The 19,255-nt window shown below is 44.5% G+C and overlaps 4 protein-coding genes across 4 annotated transcripts; 1 reads left to right on the top strand and 3 right to left on the bottom strand.

Annotated features, from left to right (window-relative positions):
* Positions 1–3,039: 3,039 nt before the first annotated feature.
* LOC107189882 (tubulin beta chain-like) lies at positions 3,040–5,824 on the bottom strand. Its single transcript, XM_015578560.1, has 5 exons — positions 5,768–5,824; positions 4,877–5,341; positions 4,233–4,537; positions 3,436–3,733; positions 3,040–3,258 (listed from the first exon to the last, which is right to left on the bottom strand). Exons 1-5 carry the CDS (start codon positions 5,822–5,824, stop codon positions 3,040–3,042), a joined length of 1,344 nt encoding a protein of 447 aa, XP_015434046.1.
* Positions 5,825–6,872: 1,048 nt separating this feature from the next.
* Positions 6,873–7,673, bottom strand: LOC107189961. The gene is made up of 2 exons (XM_015578660.1): positions 7,623–7,673; positions 6,873–7,133 (listed from the first exon to the last, which is right to left on the bottom strand). The coding sequence occupies exons 1-2, from the start codon at positions 7,641–7,643 to the stop codon at positions 6,873–6,875; spliced, it is 282 nt and encodes a 93-aa protein (XP_015434146.1). The 5' UTR covers positions 7,644–7,673.
* Positions 7,674–10,143: 2,470 nt separating this feature from the next.
* Positions 10,144–11,058, bottom strand: LOC107189881 (cuticle protein 19.8). The gene is made up of 2 exons (XM_015578559.1): positions 11,044–11,058; positions 10,144–10,485 (listed from the first exon to the last, which is right to left on the bottom strand). The coding sequence occupies exons 1-2, from the start codon at positions 11,056–11,058 to the stop codon at positions 10,144–10,146; spliced, it is 357 nt and encodes a 118-aa protein (XP_015434045.1).
* A 7,257-nt stretch (positions 11,059–18,315) lies between these two features.
* LOC107189970 lies at positions 18,316–19,023 on the top strand. The gene has a single exon (XM_015578667.1). The coding sequence runs from the start codon at positions 18,316–18,318 to the stop codon at positions 19,021–19,023; it is 708 nt and encodes a 235-aa protein (XP_015434153.1).
* Positions 19,024–19,255: the final 232 nt, after the last annotated feature.

Genomic DNA, 19,255 nt, shown 5'->3' with positions numbered 1-19,255 from the left:
AGGTGAACGGGAGGATGATCGCAGGGGGGGAGTTGTTGTAGTAATATTGTTTTGCGAAACTTACCCGTTCGAGCTCTTTGTCGGCCATCCTTCGCGAGGGCGATTTCGCAGTCGGCACGCGACGATCCACAGGATTGCTCGTTCTTGAACCTGTCCACCTCGTCTGCAATCGCGGGCTGAAAAATTAATTCCATGGATATAATATTCCAAATTTCTTGTGGTAATTGTAGACGTATGTCAGCACGTGATTTAGTAATAAATTTTGTTAATTACTCAAGTACGTACGTGTATATATATATATATTAGATACATACATATTAACAGTTTATTTGACCGGTAGCCTATTAATAGACTTCTAAGTTTCAATGCTTATAGATAAGAAGCCTATTAATTCACCCTTAGATCAGGATTAAAGAAGAAATTGTTATGTTATCCTATTAGAGATTTTGCTATTTTTCATGAATATAATTTGCTACTGTGATTGAATTGTCTAATAATAGTTCCATGGTTGCTGATCGTTGACTCTACTAAACCTATTAATAATTTATATGGGGGAGACCGGGGTTAAAAGTAATTGGGGCAGGTTGTACCAGGGCTTATAATTTTTTAAATAAAAGAGACAGCGCTATGGTAACAAATGGTCAATAAATTATAATTGTCCTCACATGTCTACCAATATTCTACGCTTACCGTGAAAAATTTGGAAAATTACAGTTCTTTCCCTTCACCCAGCCACCACGCTGTCCCTCTTTTCTTCGTTGTTCTTTCTTTTCATCGACGGATTGCTCGAACATTTCGTCGCAAGGTCGCGGTTTCGTAAACTCGAATGTCCTCCCACGAGGATCTATCGTTTCCATCGTCTCGAGACACTCAAGAGCTCGTGTCTTTTTGCTTCTTGCTCGGTGTATGCTGTACGGGTGCTGCTGGACCATGTTGATGGACGATGATCGATGAAAAAAAAAAAAAAATGAAAATCAGAGATCCGGTTCGGAGATCCGTGAGCCTAAAGCTACGCCCAAATCCGGAAGACCTTGGCCTGTCAAGACGTCAAGCAAGACAGTTTCGGGTTACGACGAGGGGCACGGAAAGTTAACCAGTTTTTTGCAAGTAGGGGGCACACACAGGCAAGTGGACTATAAAAGAACCCGTGATTGTCGAGCCACGGATCACTGGAGGTTTATCAGAGCTCCGAGTATCGTCGACGTACGAAAGCTTTCGCGCGATTCCTGCCTCGTCCGTTAGTGTTGCCCTCGTCGATTATGGTCTGATATTTCGTGGCGAGGTGTGTAACAATCGGATACGGTTTCTCGACCGTTTCGGTACTTTTGTCGAATCGGTAATAGTCGAAACTAGTATATTCACACGTATAGAGGTTTTTCGGTGGAGACACGGAATCGGTATGAATGCTGTTTTGGTATAGGGGTGTATGTGGGCTAATTCCCTCTAACTATTGTATTATAGAATAAACAGTGCTTTTGTTCGCGATATTGACAGACATGAATGACTATCTCGAGATTTAATGTGTCACCGTGACAGAAACTATGTATGTACAAAAAATAGATCATTCCGTTAAAAAACATCAAGGTGACCTTGAAATCTCTGAAATGCCTCCACCCACAAAAGAATCACATACCTTATAATATGTGCCCCTTGATGCCATTTAACTTTCACGTCTCAAAATTTTCATAAAGTATATTATTCGAGGTGATCAAAGCCAAAGGGTTAAATTAAATGAAACTAAAAGTATCGAATCGGTCGAAAAACCGTACTATCTGGAATGGCTGTAACGACGGATTCACGTCTCCTGTTATCACGACAGAACATCTCTACTGTATTTTGAAACGAACAACAGCGTACGGTTCGTTCCGGCCTGAACGTAAGCCACGGATTATTATTGCGACGTGTTACGCAGAGGTTCGCGTATCCAGCCACGAGCCTTGAAACGCGAACTCGAGATATATCTTCGGAGGACAAAAGTGTCCAAGAGTTCTCGATCGATCGAGAATAACGTTTTATTGTCTTACACCGTGAGAAAAATCTCTGTGTCCGTTTTCCCCCGTGATCCTTGAGAAACACACACGGGCGTGTCGCGTGTTTAGCATAGACCGTATGGAAGGAATCTCGTTTCCGTTTGATATCAGTGCGATTCCCGTGTCTTCGATCTATGTCGGTTCCGCGCCCCGTCGACGTGCACACACAGTTATCTTCGCGCTGCGCGACCTCGAACGGAGAACGTGGTGTCACGGCTGGAGGAGGAATCGCGAATCATTTCTACCGTAACGATGCCATCGAGCTAGCTCCATTCTCGTTCCGGTCGTACGATTGATAACCCTTTCAAGAGAATAGGATTTTTAGTCCGTTTCGAAAGGAACAGAAACAGAGCTAACTTGTTAGTGTTTAAAAATTGAACACCGGTTTGAGATTTAAAATTAAGACAGTTTTTAAATTAAACACCCACGAGCAAACTCGGCTTCTACTATAAAAGCTGGCGTAGATGGGCCTCCTATAACTTGGTAAATTTATTTTAAATACTGATACGATTTATCATAAATTTCATTAATTCCCGAGACCAAGCGATGGGAGGACCTTCCCCTAGAATCTAGGGCCTAGAAGCGGAAAAGATCTTCCGATTCAAAACACCAGAGTTTTCTTAAGTTTTTCACACAGTGTATTATGACAAGTCTCGTGACGAGAAAACAAGAAAGAATTAAGTTTCGAACGCAATGGTGGCGCGCGTTTAACGCTGCTGAAACGGGCAACTAGATTAAGTATACGGGGATTGGCGCGTCAGGGAAAGCCGCGAGTCGTATACATACTTGGTACACGCGCGTTAACAATGAATACGTGTCTCTATAGAGTACGTGGTTAGAGGCGACGGACAGTTGAATGGGGGTATGCAAACGGTTCCATTGGGCAAACAAAATGACGGGATTCTAATCGGGACGAGTGATCGTGACGTGTGGTCGTCAGAACGGGGGTTGTCTGGTATCCAGGAAGAACGAACATTCGCGGTGATAATTTTCATCGGATCGATCGATATCACTGGTTCTCGCCCTCGCCTTCCTCCTCCTCGTCGAATTCGCCCTCCTCCTCGGCGGTCGCCTCTTGATACTGTTGATACTCCGAGACCAAATCGTTCATGTTGCTCTCGGCCTCCGTGAACTCCATCTCGTCCATCCCCTCGCCGGTGTACCAATGCAGGAACGCTTTCCGCCTGAACATCGCCGTGAATTGTTCCGACACTCTCTTGAACAGTTCCTGAAGTCGGTTCAATTTATATTTACCGTACGTTCTAGTCACAACATTTATTTCAATACCAGTTTTAAATTTACCAAGCGGTATACGACCCTTAAAACTACGCTACCTTTTCCTCTAATAGAAGCTGTGTTTGCACGTCAGTGTAAAATCGTTTCTACGACTATCGAACCGTTTTACCTGGATAGCTGTCGAATTCCCGATGAAGGTCGCCGACATCTTCAATCCTCGTGGTGGGATATCGCAGACGGCGGTTTTAACGTTACTCGGTATCCACTCGACGAAGTAACTGCTGTTCTTGTTCTGAATGTTCAACATCTGTTCGTCCACCTCCTTCATCGACATTCTGCCACGAAAAACGGCCGCCACTGTCAGATAACGACCGTGACGAGGATCGCAGGCGGCCATCATGTTCTTCGCGTCGAACATTTGCTGCGTGAGTTCCGGGACCGTCAGAGCTCTGTACTGCTGCGAGCCTCTGGTCGAATAGAATACCAATAACGTTAATTTTTATTAACATATTAAAAAACATAGTATCGAAAAGAAATTTCTGTGCAATTGTATTTTTTTATTAGCCACTGAAATTGTAAATTTACATAAACATCCGCTGTCTATTCATGACTGTAAATCATATCTTGATGAATTAAATTTAATTACACTTGAGACCAGAAGAAAAATATCAGATTTACCGTTTTCATTTAAAATCGTTAACTTTCGCGTAATATTTAATATTGCAGTATAATTTGAAATACAACCAACAGATTTATGACTTTAAAAACAGAATAAAGTGTGTCTGGCTACGTACAGCCTTTTTCACTGCGGCGATATCTAGAAGCAACTTTGTATTTTTATGCATTTAAAAATTAAAATATTCTTCACTTTTCCATAGGGGCCTCTAGTGTTACATTGCATGTATAATTGTGTGTGGAATTCGGGACAATAATCGAGACGAGTCTGTAGTTAATTCGATCTCGTACCTGGACGTCAACGGCGCGAAACCGGGGATGAAGAAGTGCAGTCGTGGAAACGGCACCATGTTTACAGCGAGTTTCCGGAGATCGGCGTTCAATTGACCTGGGAACCTCAGACACGTAGTCACGCCGCTTAGGGTCGCGCTAACCAGGTGATTCAAGTCACCGTAGGTCGGAGTGGTTAACTTTAACGTGCGGAAGCAAATGTCGTAGAGGGCTTCGTTGTCGATGCAATAGGATTCGTCCGTGTTCTCGACCAGTTGGTGCACCGATAGTGTACAATTGTACGGCTCGACCACGGTGTCGGATACCTACCAGAACGAGCATGTGATTACAATAATAATGATTAAGTTTACGGATTTTATGCATTTATAGCCTACAGGAATCTGTAAAATACAGTACAAGGACAAAATTTTCATTGGATCCAATGAGTTTTCTAGTTTATTCTGAACCCAATATGATTCTTAACCCTTTGTTTTATAACATCGCACTTTTTTAGGAAAACATCTGCCATTTCGTTGAAAAGACTGAGCATGACCCCTTAATTCAAATAATACAAAAAACAGTTTCTTTCGGTACTGTATCTCGCCTCTGACGGGGGTCACCCGTACAGAAACACGGAACAAAGGTGTAGAGAGCAGCCTGTTTACCTTGGGAGAGGGAACCACGCTGAAGGTCATCATGATCCTATCCGGGTATTCCTCACGGATCTTCGAGATCAACAAGGTGCCCATACCGGCACCGGTTCCGCCGCCCAGAGAATGGGTCAGCTGAAAGCCCTGCAGACAGTCGCAGCTCTCCGCTTCTTTTCGTACAACGTCCAACACGGAATCGACCAATTCCGCGCCTTCTGTGTAATGGCCCTTCGCCCAATTGTTCCCAGCGCCGCTCTGACCGAACACAAAGTTGTCTGGACGGAATATCTGACCAAACGGTCCGGATCGGACCGCGTCCATGGTGCCCGGTTCTAGGTCGACCAGAATCGCTCTCGGCACGTACTTTCCCCCTGACGCCTCGTTGTAATAGACGTTGATCCGTTCCAGCTGGAGATCCGAGTCCCCGTGGTACGTACCGGTCGGATCAATCCCATGCTCGTCGGAAATCACCTCCCAAAACTGCAATTATTGTTGTCATTAAAAAATTACAAAAGATCGATCGAATTGAAGTAATATCACAGACGGCTGAAATGGAGCGCCATCATCGGTAGTTTTTCGATGTGTGGACATCTCCAAATAGACGGTATACACACACCAAAATAAACAATTTGTTCAAGGAGGTCATTTAGAAAATATATCGAGTATGGTCGGCCTAAGAAGACAGGATTTGATTATTTACCGAACTACCGACGATAAATGTGAAAAACTTTTGAACATTCAGAAATTTAGAAATTGACTAATCTCTTCGCTTTCATAGGTCGGTTTAATATCGATATTTCTGACTTCAGAATACCAAGATACAACATATATTATCAGTCTGATAATTTTGAAATAACGATTTAGAGGTCTGGGCGTTAAAGGGTCATTTTATGTCTATGATTTTACCTTTGCACCGATCTGATTACCGCATTGGCCGGCTTGCAGATGAGCGATTTCACGCATGTTTCCGACCGTTCACTCTTTTCTCTCGCCGTCCAATGTTTAACGCGTTGATCTTCCCACCCTTCGATCTCTTGTTCTTCCCGAATCGATTTCCGACAGCCCAGACGTTATTCTCTGTTCGAATTCGACCAACGAAGGACGAGAATCTATTTCCGAAACGAGGGCTTTGTCCGGATCTGTACGCACGAAAACGGAAAGGCTCGACCTCGAGCAACGCCGATCAACCAGTCGTCATTTGTTCCACTCGGTCGCCATGGCTATTTTGTTTTCCCACGACTGATCTCCGACCGAGCTGCTCTCTATACATCGGTGTTTCCCAACGTGGGACGCAGGCCTCACCTAAGGAGGCAATTTCAATATTTTGGGGGGCAATCAGTAAAATCATTAATATTTGTCAGTTCATCAATTTTACCAGTATGTGCCTTTTTTATTTGCAGCACCTCTTAAGGGATACTGGCACGTATGTGTACGTTTAGCTTTACTTTTGTTCATCGTTCTACAATTGTGAATACAATAAATAGTCAGTAAAAAATTCCCCAACAAAAAGGGATATTCTACCAATTGATTGTCAATAATATTTATGTATATATTTTAATTAAATACAGCTGAAAAATAAAAGACATATTTTTTCTGGTCTTCATACATTCGTCCTTAAAGGGGTTACACTTCTTCAAGTACAGTTCACCTCCACTGAACGTATCCAAACAAAAAAAAAAAAAGATAGGGAAAAATCAAATAAAAACAGAATCAATTAGACAAGACAAAGGGTTTTTTTATTACTCTGTCCAATGTGACGGAATGAATACCAAATAAATGAAAATTAAAAAAAAAAAAACAATTTGACAAAGAAAGAACGACGACCGCTGGACCATCCAACTGCAGCGTTGTTCTGGTGAAATCAGGAACAGATGTATGGATCGATTCTGCAATTACTCCGTCGTTCCACGTCTGAGATGGCGGTTGCGTTTCAAGTTTGATGGCCAGTCGGATGTATCCATGATGATCGTCTTAAAACGGTGTAACGGGGACTATGGAGCACGGAGGAGCCTCAGCGTCTGCCGGCGATCAGTGCCGCTGCTGGATAACCGGAATAGGCGTACGGCGCGATCGGCGCGATCGGTGCTGCGTGGGCGACCACGGGGCTGGCGATGTACGGGGCGGCATAAGCGTGATTAATCGCGTGCGCGTTGTAGCTGCTCGCGTAGGTGCCGACCGTCAAAGCAGCTGGAATCGGTGCGGCGATCGCAGCTGGGACCGCTGCGTGCAATACACCAGCCGAGCAGACGGCGATCAAACCGGCGAAAAGAACCTTTCGCAAAAAAAAAAAATAAAGAATTAATTTCAGTAGGTATGTGTATCACCCACGAGCAGATTTGGTTTCCAGGGGGAAACTGCGGTTCTTTGGGTACTTAAGGTGGTTCCCGAGAATTTTTAATAATCAATTGATAATTTCATAGAACATTGTAAAACGATGAAATTTTCGATTGCTACCAAAAAATTGCAAGGTCAACGAAAAAGTTATTGAAAGGGAAATGTTATAAAAATTGAAAGAGGAATAAAAATAAAAATTTTTTATAGAAACTTCGAGGGGTGGTTTCACCCCTTAAAGTCGCGTCTCAGCCGATACAAAAAAAATACGTATCCATTATTTTTGACCGTTTAACAGACATACGAAGTTTCATCAAAATCGGAGGGGGACACTTTCATGCCTTTCCTTCAGTTTTTATTTAGTTAGAAAACATTAGCTCGTGAGGGTACCAGAGAGTCAAGAAAATGGTCCTTTTCTTGATCAACTTACCAGGAATTGCGTGGCCTTCATGTTTGGTTGTTAGAGAGTGCTCGAGAAGTGGTTCGAGTGATCACTGATGGGACTGTGCTACCACGACGATTAGGCAGACGTCTTTTATAGGTGGTTTTGAACCGTATTGCTCCCACTACGGGCAACGAACGGCGACGCAACGGTGGTTGGACGCACGATGCGACCAGGAACACGGTCCTGCATACCAAATCACTTTTGTTCGTTTCGTAGCGACACGCCTGGGCTCGATACTTTCATCGATTACCACCGACCTCTAAGGCCGTACCAATCCGTTCTTTTTTTTTTTTTCGTTTTGTTTCGTTGTGACCTTTATCGTCACGAGGAGGAAATCGATCAACGACCGACAGCGATCGTTTCCGTCGGGTTTTTTTACGAATAGGTTCTCTTCGTGACTGTGTACTGTAAAATTTTCAATTCTTACGTAGGGGAGACCAGGAACAAACGAAACAGTTTGTCTTTTTGAATCTGTAGCCTCTGAATTTTGTAAAATTTTTTAAAAATTCATACACGATGACAGAGCTCGATTATTGGAAAACATAATCAAACAATCGTTTACTGCTGCGTGTTGTCGACAACTAAAATCGAGGACAAATGGTGTTGGTGTATAGAGATGGAAGAAGACGATTTTTCGTCGATTGGCATTCGTTTTACAACAATTGTTCGTTCGAGGTTAAAAAAAAACCAAGTATGCTATGTCTGAAATCGCGTTGAGAAATAATATTTCTCCGAACAAAGGATAGATAATATTTCCCAGAAAAAAATTCATTCATTTTCACTTTAACCACAATACATAAGGGTGGAAAATTTTCCCCTAACTTCGTATTGTGGGTTACTGTTTACTTTTTCTTTCGTTCAAGCATCATTCCGAAATTATAATTAAACATTCACCAGGAAGTTCCTCCACAAAACAGTGTACTGTACTAATTAATTGTTCTTAATATTTATAAACATATTTTAATTCAATAAACCTGAAAAATAAAAACTATTTCTACTGGTCTGAATAAATTCGTCCGTTTACGGAAAACGCTCTTTAGATCCGAGTAAACGTGTACAAGAAAGGGGCAATGTTAATAAAACCACCAATAAATGTATTTATTGGCTATCATATCGACTCGAGGCATCGGTTATCCCTTAGGTGACATAATCCTCGGAACGACTAGACTCGTTTCACATGAACCAGTGATACATATTGGGCGCGGCTCCGTGCACGTTCTAAATACGAAAAACGGACGGTACGTTCTACGGTTGTGACATCGTAAGTTTCGAAGATCGTTCCAACGAGCGTGACTCGAATTCCTTCGGAACACGGCTAGTGGCGTCTCGTTCACGGACTCTGTTCTCCATTCGACGGGACGTTAAGACTTTCCCTCGGTTTAGGTTCCCTGGTTCGACAAAATAAAAAAAAAAACAATCACGTCTGAAAATCTGTAATTGTTTTTCATTCGACATTTCCCTACGAGTGTTGTACCTTGCGACACGTAAAGGAATTTACGCCGATTGGTCGGATCTTCGGTTAGATTTTTGGCGATTAACGAAATGGTCACATAGGTAGATTTATAACAGACACGATGCAATGTCGATCGGTCATAAATACGTGCGTTTAATTGCCAGTGACCGTGTTCGGTGAAGTGACAAGGTGAACCAAGATATTTTGGGCTGATACAGTGTTTCCACGGTGTACATGTAATAAACCGTGAATAAATCACCGCGACAATACGAGACACCTCATTAAGGTTGATCGTTAATCCGCGATTGCGTATGCAAACTTAATTCCTCGACTTTCACTGAAAAGCCCACTTGTTAATTTCGCCGCGTAATTTCGATGTCTTATCTGGGCTGGTTTTCGCATGTTGGCCAAGTGCTCGTCGACTAGTCGTGCGACCTCTGTTGGAATTCCGAAATTCAACAGAAATGTCTCGAGAAACGAGATCGTAACGTCTCGTCCTTCACTTTACACGCGTAACCGTTCTTTAACGTCACATTTGTGCCGTGTAACGATCACGGTAACGTACAATTTCTTATCCACAAAACGCTCTTTAATTTCGAGTTCCTAGAACCATAAGAAGGATCGTACATTGCGCAAGGAATAATAGCATAATCGTCAAAATCATCCTAGAAGCATGGTACGTATGGCGTAAAGAATAATAGAATAACTGTCACATACGTTGTGGAAGAATAGGAAGGATCGTGCCCTGTCTAAACAATACCAGAATAATCGTCACGATCGGACAAAGCACCCAGAGGGAGTGTTACAGGGAAATAACTGTGGGCTGACCGTACAGACAAGGAAGACAAAAGTGTTCAATGGACAATTAAATTCTGCACAATACCATACGAGAACAAAGGAAAGAAAGAACTGTCGAAATCCGTAGATCGCTGGACGATAGAAAACAAAAATCCACTTGTGCGTTTGGAGTTACAGTTTATTCAATGATAAAAAAAAAAACAAACAAACAAACGAACAAAAGAACGAAAATGCCAGGGAACAAACAGTTTTCGTTTAAGGGAGAACGTATGGAGCCGCGTATGGCGACGCGTATGTGAGTGGAGCGTAGGGCAGCGACGCTGCGGCTGGTGCAGCGGCGTAAGCGTACGGTGCAGCGGCGAGCGTGTACGGTGCAGCGGGCGCGTGGATCAGCGGTGCAGCGGCGGGCGCATGGATCAGCGGTGCAGCTGCGAGGGGCGCGGCAGCCAGGGTGTTATAATTTCTGGCGACAACTTGACTGCTTCTGGCGGTTATAATCGGTGCTGGAAGTGCAGCTAGCGGTGCTGGGGCAGCTAGCAACGGGGCGGCTGGCAGTACGCCGGCCGACGCCATAGCTGCGACTGCGAGGACGATGCACTAGAAAACCAGAACAGTTCGATTAAAATCGCCATCTATGAGCTAGAGATGTTTAGAAGTTATCACAGATGACTTTGATTTGTTGATTCTTATAATTAGAGTTTTATGGAAAATAACATATTTCACAGTAATATACAAAAGTAGATTTGAAAAGGAAGACGTATTTCTGATCCTTGGAAATTGGTTGCGTTCAGAATACCATGGGAAATATATTAACATTGGAATTATTAAACCAGTCAAAATGACTGGTCAATACACTCTTACAACGACGATTAAAATGTTATGACAATAGATTTGCACCTTTTATTACGATACGAGAGTGAAGAAATTGGGCAATTTCGAAATTTCTAAAATTTCAATAGTTTTCCGTCGGTAGTTCTACTGTCAAACTTCTCTTCTATTGCGTTTCACATGTGACACGGGCGGGTTTATAAGAATCAACGAATTAAACTCATGTATCTCTACCCATCTCGGCTATACGATCATAAGGAAAACTCGAGTTGAACGGTTTAGGAATCAGTTCATCTCGAATTTCCCAATCGATCAACAGATACTTACCACTGACTTGATCATGGTGAGACCTGCGATTGAATCGGTAACTCCTGGACGAGTGTAGAGATCCTCGGAGGCGTCCTCACTTTATACCGATTCACTGGCCACCTGGTTGGCGAGCGTCGCTTACGAAAAAGCGCGGGGCTTGCGAAAGCCTCGACCTCCGCACGTATAGCCGCGTTCCTATCGATTTCGTTCGTTGTGTTCGCCATTGTAATGCCGGCCGCGCGGAACCGGCGACGGCGCGTTTTCGTGGCGTTCACCACCTCCTTCCCCGTTTCCACAGAGCATTTTCAATCCGTTCGCGTACCATCGAGTTCGATCCCCCCTTTCCCTCGACAATGCCATCGCGTATGCCTTGTCGATCGATCGATTTTTAGATGACCTTGATCGAAAGGGGGACAACCTAGCGATGGACACTTACACGGGATATATGGTTTGAATTATGTAAGCAACTATGCCGCGAAATTGTATAACACCCTGCCAGGACCTATGTGCCCCCCGTTCCGTCCGTCCGATTGAAAAGCATAACAAGGCTGTAACGTTGCAACGCTCTCGCGACCGGATTACGGGAACGGGTACGACTACCCACACGATTTCTGGGCTTTGAATACTTTTTATTTACTTTCTACTATCTTTGATGTATATTTTATTTCCCTTGGGAGGAGGGGCAGGCTACTTGCGTGCCTGGTATTTTTAGCGATAGCGAGGGTAATGAGTTTATTAGATGTCGATGAAAGTATATCGAATGGTAAAATATTTAACCCTCGAATGGTAGGGTGAGTTTTAAGGTCGTACTTGGTAACGTGCGGTCGGATTCGATCCGAGCTCTTTTTTTTTTTGATATTTTTAGATGGGTGAAAAAAGAATTAGTATCTTGAACTATGTAACATATCGCAACTCCCACCCCTGAGGAAAATGTCACAAGTAAAAAAATAGTCAGTTTTCAGTTTTTCATGTAAAATATCTTCCAATACGTGGTTTCGGTATCCATAAAAATGTCACAGGTTGAAGCTCGATAGTTCAAGCGACATTGTGCTAGTTTGATTTAACACTAGAACTACCAAAACCCGTCAAAATGATTTTAAGATTTCTGAAATTATAGCGTATATTACTATTTTATACAATTTAATTTAGTATGCATTCAATGCTGGTAGTTCTAGCGTTAATAACGAAGTGCTATGTAAATGAATCGGTTCCTTTTCGATCTCCTGAAAAATTACACGTTTTCGATTTGCGGCAATCTTCTTGCAGGGGTCCGATATAATAATAGTAATGACAAACCGTGTTGTTGTCGACTTGTTATGTTCGTTAGAGCGGACTCCGAAGAAGCAGGTATTTTTTCTGGATTTCATCGTGCACGCACATCGAAATGCCGGAATTACCCCCTTTCGCAAAAATACGAGTCACACCCATTGGAAGAACAAATGCCGTTCTCCCGATCGGGACTCGACGAACTTGAACTTGAGAAAAAACCAGGTGCTTTGCCTTGAAGTTGCACGGATTTGCGAAAGCGGATGGGAAAGAGAAACTGAGGCAGAACGAGAGAGAAGGGCTGCGAATCACCGACTGCGCCATCCGGGACGAGAAGAGAGAGAGAGAGAAAGATGGTCGATTAAAATTAAATGCTGGAACAGGAATGTTTCTAAAAAAAGACCACGGACCACTGAGAAATTCATAGATGTATAATTAACATATAATTCACAGCCATAACATACAAATTAGAAGATCATCCTTTTTGTATTCTTTCACTACTTAACCCTCCAATGGTAAGGTCCGGGTCGTACAATAGTTCCTCCTGTGCTGTCTCCAGTCTACATTTTTGTTACTCTCGTGTTAAAACATATTTTATTATTTATGACACTTTTCCCGCGGGGTTTCGGCTTACAAAGAAGATCGTAAACCACCTGAATATTATTTATATCAATTCATTACACTCACATCCAAATCAACGTTCATCTATCTCGAACATTTACCCTCGCAATCAATGCCCTCCGTTCGATAGCTGAATGAACGAACGCGTGGAAAAGCACCGGCAACCGGTTGCACCGCGCAGGCAAGACTTTTCTCTATGAATTAGCAGCAAACCAAGCTGATTGTTCGACTGTTCCCTACCGTCTTCTCGATCGCCTAGCATTTTTCCAAAAGCCTCACAAGGACGTGTCGTCGTTCGAACGAATCGCGAAAAGGGGGAAAACCAGTTCGCGTATTCGCCGGGGAGGGGGGAGGGGGAGGGGCAATAAAAGCGAAAAAAACTGGTCCGAAGCCCGTGAAAAAAAAAATGGAAATTACGCGCATTGTCGGAGCCACGCCTGAATCCCGCGGTAACCTTGAAGAAATCCGCGGTTTCTTCGTACCTGAGCATAGTTCGCTGAACCACCGCGAAAACCCCTGTTCCCCCGTTGCGTACCCGTGGCTACGGGTGACGTCGATTGGTCGAGCATGGCGAGAAAAATCCCTGGCAACATGAGAACTAAGAAACATGGGGGGATATTCTCGTTCGTCGGGCTGCTCGGAGAAAACTGGCTCCGTGTTGCCCTTCGGGGAACGACTGAAAAATCGGGTAAAACGACCTGAACCTCTGGAATAGAAGAAGGGGGATGCGGCGATACGAGGATCTTCGTCGTGGTCACCCCTATATAAACGGCGAATCCTCGGGATTTCAAGCACGATCATATCGAGTCTCTAGTGCATCCGTTCGATCCACACCTAGCCGCCATGTTCAAGACCGTGAGTGTGAACGTATTACAAACTCCTCTCGATTATCGTCCAGGCGTTATCCCCACCACTGAGGAGGGGTGGAACCTGTCAAACTTTGTTACCCTTTTGTTTTTGTTGCCTAGACTCGGTTTCTGGCAAAAAAAAAAAAAAAAAAAAAAAAACTAATTTATTGGGGTTTGAAACGTTTCTACCTATAGGATTATTGTCTTCGGGACGATAATCGAGAGGAGTCTGTACCATTATCTTCCGAGGACAGTTTCTCCGTTCGAAAGCTTGCAACACGTATTTAACTCGTAGGATCTACTAATTGAATGTTTACTGGGTTTATGTACACAGCTGTTATTCGCTGGATTGTTGGCGATCGCCGCCGCCGCACCATCACCGAAACCAGCCCCGGCTCCAGCCCCTGCTCCAGGCAGTTCGTACATCAGCGGCCCGTTGATCACCCCGATAGCACCATCGCTGCTCCCGAAACTGACTCCGACGCTGTACGTGAATCAGTACCCGTACCCGATCCTGGGCTACCCATACGGCTTGCCTCCTGTGGTACTTAAAGACTACGTCTACTAAGGGACACCCGAGTCGATCGACCGAACCGAACCGAATCGTATCGAAACATTTATCCGAAGCAATCTGTAACGATCGACCACCACCCCATCTTCGTTTATCGCGACACAGTTGAAATAAATCAATTAATATCGCCCTTTTGAGCGATGACGTATGTCTCTCTGTCTCTCTTTCTGTCTCGTCTTTCTCTGATTGAGAAATGGAATTTTGTAGCTACTTGAAATTCGGCGTGAATAAAACCGCTTGAAAGCACGAAACAGATCGTTTTCATCACCACCACGCGACCCACCCTCCGATCCCTTCCGATTTCTGGCCGTTTAATGGTTGTTCGCTTACCCGTTAATGAGAAGCACACAGCCTGGTTACGCGACGCCTCCCCCCCCCCCTCTTCTCGGTCGCTTTATAAATCCGATTATGTAACCGGCCGAACGTAGGCGTGATCACACTTCAAATGATCGCTCTCCACCCACCTGCATTGTGTGTACATACCTAGGTATCTGCGGCAACGGTTACCCAGTGGAGGAGGGGAAGTGTATACGCGCACAATTAACGGCGCGCGTGCCATCGCTGGCGAATACCCAACTGTCCCGAGGGATCGACGAAGATTTTCACTTCGGGCTGCAGCGATCTACACTCGGAATAGGGTAAATGTTACAATTACTGCCAGTGTCCCTAATACAGACTCCTCATTATTGTTTATAAATACTAGATATTTCTTTAAGGTTAACAATAAAAAGCACTAAATATTAAATTTTCCGGTTTAAAACTCGGTGTACAAGGTTATATTTTGCAGAAAACAATATATATTTAAAACTGTAATAATGATTTATAATATAGGACCGCTCAAGCCCAAACGATATATGAAAGGCATAATGTAGACTGCTCTCGATTATTGTCCTGAACACGAGTCCGCGCCAGGACAATAATCTTGTAGGGAGAAATGCTTCAGACCCTCGTAAAATTCGGTTTTTGCCCGAAGCCCGAGCCTCGTCCACAAGACCAGAAGCCCAAAAAACAGGGATAAAGTCGAAGTGCTATTTTTCGTACTAAAAAAACCCACTAATTCCGTAACTTTCCAAACTTTACCGTTTCCCCTATTTCTCGGGCTCCTTCCCCACCATGGCGACCGAACTAAAATCGTAAAACTGAACGTGGTCGGTAAGAAGATTGTAGGCTGATTAGGTACCCTCTGTCCAGCACGTCTGCATCCCCCAGCCTTTGTTCCCGGACGAATGGCCAGTTAATTATGCAATGAACGAAACCTGCAGAATCCGTTACGTAAAGGTAAATAACAATGTCCTCGAGGGGGCTGCTGTGCGCGGCACAAAGGGTTGCGAACAACAGAGAGGAATACGCGGATTCTCGTCGGTCGGTTTATCGTTCTGAAACCCAAGAATTCTCTATCCCTGCCGATCGGTGGCTGGTGCAATTACGTCCCCCCCCCCCCCCGGTTTTGTTGTCGACGTCCATTAATTCATAACGGACAGAACAGATCATTTCTCGACGTGAATTCGACGGGGGCATTCTTCTGACGCTCTGTTCCCGCGCCTACGCCCCGATTCTCTCTCTCTCTCTCTCTCTCTCTCTCTCTCTCTCTCTTTGTGCGCTGTTTACGAAATTATTGATTGTACGGATGCATCCTATGTAGCTCCACGATGCGATCAGCTCGGGGGCTGGTGCAACCACCCCTTGGGCATCGATCGCTGCCGCCGTTGTCGGAGTTCAACGACCTCCTTCGGCTTCTCTTCTCACGGAGACGTTACAATCTTTCATCCCCCCCACCCCACCCCTTTTCTCCTGTTATCAGGAAAGTTCTCTATCATTGATCTAATCCGTCGTGTCAGTCTTTTGAATCTTCTCACTCTCTTCTTCAATCAGTGTGGGTCGTTATATATTTGATGAACCCGTGTGGTGTCACGGAATGCGTCAGATCTACTGGGTGTCTGAAGTAACGTGATCACCTGGAATAATGACTTAAAGGTATGCTTTATGAAAATATTTGGGCGTGGATCTTAAATGGCATCAAGAGGCGTATGTTATAAAGTACGTGCTCTTTTGGGTGGAAGAATTTTTGAGATTTCAAGGAGTCGGGGAAAGACAGAAAGAGGAATTATTCGTGGATTCCGTTCGTTCCTGAAACGGAGCCATCGGGTTAAATGACCGTACGACCCCGTATTCTTGGTCGTTGAGGAACGTCTGTAATGTCGCTGGTGTGAGAGATGTAGCGGCGGGGGTCGTAAAATCGACCGAGAAGTTGAAGTTTTAGTGTTTCGGGGGTGGGGACGGGGACAAAAGAAGCGGTGGAAATGTGGGGTGGGCGAAGTGTCTGGGGGTTTCACTCGGTGACAAGCTTGTATGAAAGATAGAGATGAAATACTCGTTCGAAAGTTAAAAACGGATGTAATAATAAAAATAGGGGATGGACTAAAAGCGTATAAGAATCGATCGACTGGGATTGTACGCGGGGATATGAAAAGTTGACGGAAGAATGAGACTGCCATTTTGTTTTACGAAGTCACAGCGTGGAGACGACGAGTTTTCGGGGTAAAGCGAAGTGGTCTTCATTGAATTCCAGAATTTTATTTTACTACTCGATTTTGTACCGTTCAATTGTGATTGTTTTTTAAGTTACGAAAAATTTGAATTTCGACTACTGAAAAAAAAAATTAAGGATAATTCACTGGGAAGTAACTAAAGCTGTAAAACAGGATGTTGTAAACTTCAGTTCGAAGGATACTTCCTTCTATAGGCAAAATTTCGAGAGGTGGAAATATAGGATGCAAAAGTGATCACACGTGGAAAATTAAATTTCCTCTGATGCATAGATCGTCTTTTATTAAAATTTTCCGCGAACTTTTTGATATCCTAGAAGTTGCAGGGACTCGGCTTGATATGAATTACCAATATTATACCTTTGAGGTGCTCGTCAAGGATCTAAGAAGTCACTGAGTATATTACAAAAAAGGTCCACGTTACTTGCCGAGTTAACCCATTAAGGACCAATATTGTATTAACGCAATAATTTCATTCAAAATTTGTTTCAGTCTCACAAAACGTAATAATAATCAACTTAAGTTACACGGAAATAATTCTATAACAATACATATTCTGAAATGTTTATCAATACGGGAATGTGTATTGCGATAACTAAGTTTTCCAACGATGAGTCGTTTATTGAAAAATAACAATTCATAGTAATGTAAATAAATAAAATAAATAGGTATGCCTAATATCGATACTTTCGACTTCAAAAGAATAATATTTGAGGTGCAAACGTCAGTCTCGTAATTTTGAAATAACGATTTAAAATTCTGGACGTTAAAGGGTTAAACAGGCTGTACCGATATACATACAGTCCCCGTCGATCGGTTAGTTGCTGCCGATTCCCGTCGACCGAAGAACGCATCGGTCGCGATGTGTCACCGTTCCTCGAGGACACGATCATCCGTACCCTCTCACGTGGAGTGGAGGACATGCGCGCAACCCTCCGGCGTGCCGCGACTATATAAGGGAGGGCCGTGAATCACCGAGTCTCAGTCCACCCTCGCGAACAAACCGTCAAATATCTAACGGCGACTAACCACGAGAGGGCGAAATAACAAAGTTTCACTAAACAACAGTGTGCGTTTATTCCGGCTGAAACCGGCAACCACACAGGAGTCAGTTAACGACTCTCGCTAGAAAGATCGACCAAACTTTTGAAACTGAACGTGCGACTGGAAGAAATAAAAAGCAAAACACTAAGAAAGTAGAAACACCAACGACTGTCAGAAACGATCTGGGACAGTGATCGAGTGTGACGAAGGTGAACCAAAGAGTGTGTCGTCGTACCCAATTTGTGTTAACCCGAGTGGCGTGTGCATTTACTCCGCGTGCTTGGTGACCATATACACACAAGTGGGCTCCGAACAGACACGTAAAATCTCTTTCGAACTGGCGAAAACTACGCAGCGTTTCGACCACGACATCGTTCGTCGTGGTCCGTCGATGATGGAGGACGCGACGAAGCTGACCGATTCCGAGGAGGATCGTCGTCGCGGCAGCCCAAGCGGGAAGAACGACACGAAACGGGGCCACGCTGGGGGGCCGGTCGAGTCGTCGAGACGACGACGACGTGAATTCGGGGACGACGAGTGCAGCACGGACAGCGGTTGCAGCAGCGGCGGAAGTATCGATAGCGCGGAAAGATTGTCACGTCGCGGTAGCAGCGAACGTCTGTGCCGTGCCACAAGATCCCCGAAGAGCCATTGTTATCTGGATCGACTTCGGGGTCGTCCGACCCGTTCCCAGGAACGATTGTCCAGCGTCCAGAGAAGCTCTGAGCGTGTACGCGCGAAATCATCCCGTTCGTGGAGCCCAGGCGACGTCAGAGGTATCGCAAGAACCACCGAATCGCTCTCCTATTCGCCGAGCCCGTCAGACGTGCAGAGCAGCAGCGACAGCGATTCGTTCAGGAAATCGTTCACAGCTGACACGCTTCGCAGAGCGTTCCAAACGTTGAAGATCACCTCGAAACGGGAGGGTAAGGAGAACAAACACGCGAAGAAGAGCCCCAAGAGGATTCTACGGAGCCCCGTTTCGTACACCTATGTTCGAGGGCTTTCGGGTCTGCCGACCCAAAGAGTCCCGAGGAACGTGGCCCAGCAGCTGTCGATGCCGTGCTCCTGTCAAGACGGATCCGTGGGACTGTATCGATAGAGACGCCGATGGTCAGAAGAGGATCGATCGTTTCTTCGATCCTGTCCACAGCCGATCCTGCCCGTTCGTTTTTTTATTTCAATTTCATCTGATTTACTATGAGGTGTACCTCGTAGGTACAAAAAAAAAAGAAACTCGAATCGTCGTGAGATCTCGCGATCGAGATCTGTTATTGTCTAATCCCCCCCCGTTAGTCTTCTATTCGACGCCTTATGTTACGCGAAACGGAGAA

This window comes from Dufourea novaeangliae, unplaced genomic scaffold (genome assembly GCF_001272555.1).
Source record: "Dufourea novaeangliae isolate 0120121106 unplaced genomic scaffold, ASM127255v1 scaffold175, whole genome shotgun sequence".
NCBI lineage: Eukaryota > Metazoa > Arthropoda > Insecta > Hymenoptera > Halictidae > Dufourea > Dufourea novaeangliae.
This window is presented reverse-complemented; position numbering and strand designations above follow the sequence as displayed.

Excerpts from the sequence above, each read along its gene's own strand:
- LOC107189882 (XM_015578560.1), bottom strand. The coding sequence starts at position 5,824 with ATGCGTGAAATCGCTCATCTGCAAGCCGGCCAATGCGGTAATCAGATC. Across the intron at positions 5,342-5,767 it reads GTAATCAGATCGGTGCAAAG|TTTTGGGAGGTGATTTCCGA; the intron begins GTAAAATCATAG and ends CAATAATTGCAG. Across the intron at positions 3,734-4,232 it reads TTCGCGCCGTTGACGTCCAG|AGGCTCGCAGCAGTACAGAG; the intron begins GTACGAGATCGA and ends CTATTCGACCAG.
- LOC107189970 (XM_015578667.1), top strand. The coding sequence starts at position 18,316 with ATGGAGGACGCGACGAAGCTGACCGATTCCGAGGAGGATCGTCGTCGC.
- LOC107189961 (XM_015578660.1), bottom strand. The coding sequence starts at position 7,643 with ATGAAGGCCACGCAATTCCTG. Across the intron at positions 7,134-7,622 it reads TGAAGGCCACGCAATTCCTG|GTTCTTTTCGCCGGTTTGAT; the intron begins GTAAGTTGATCA and ends TTTTTGCGAAAG.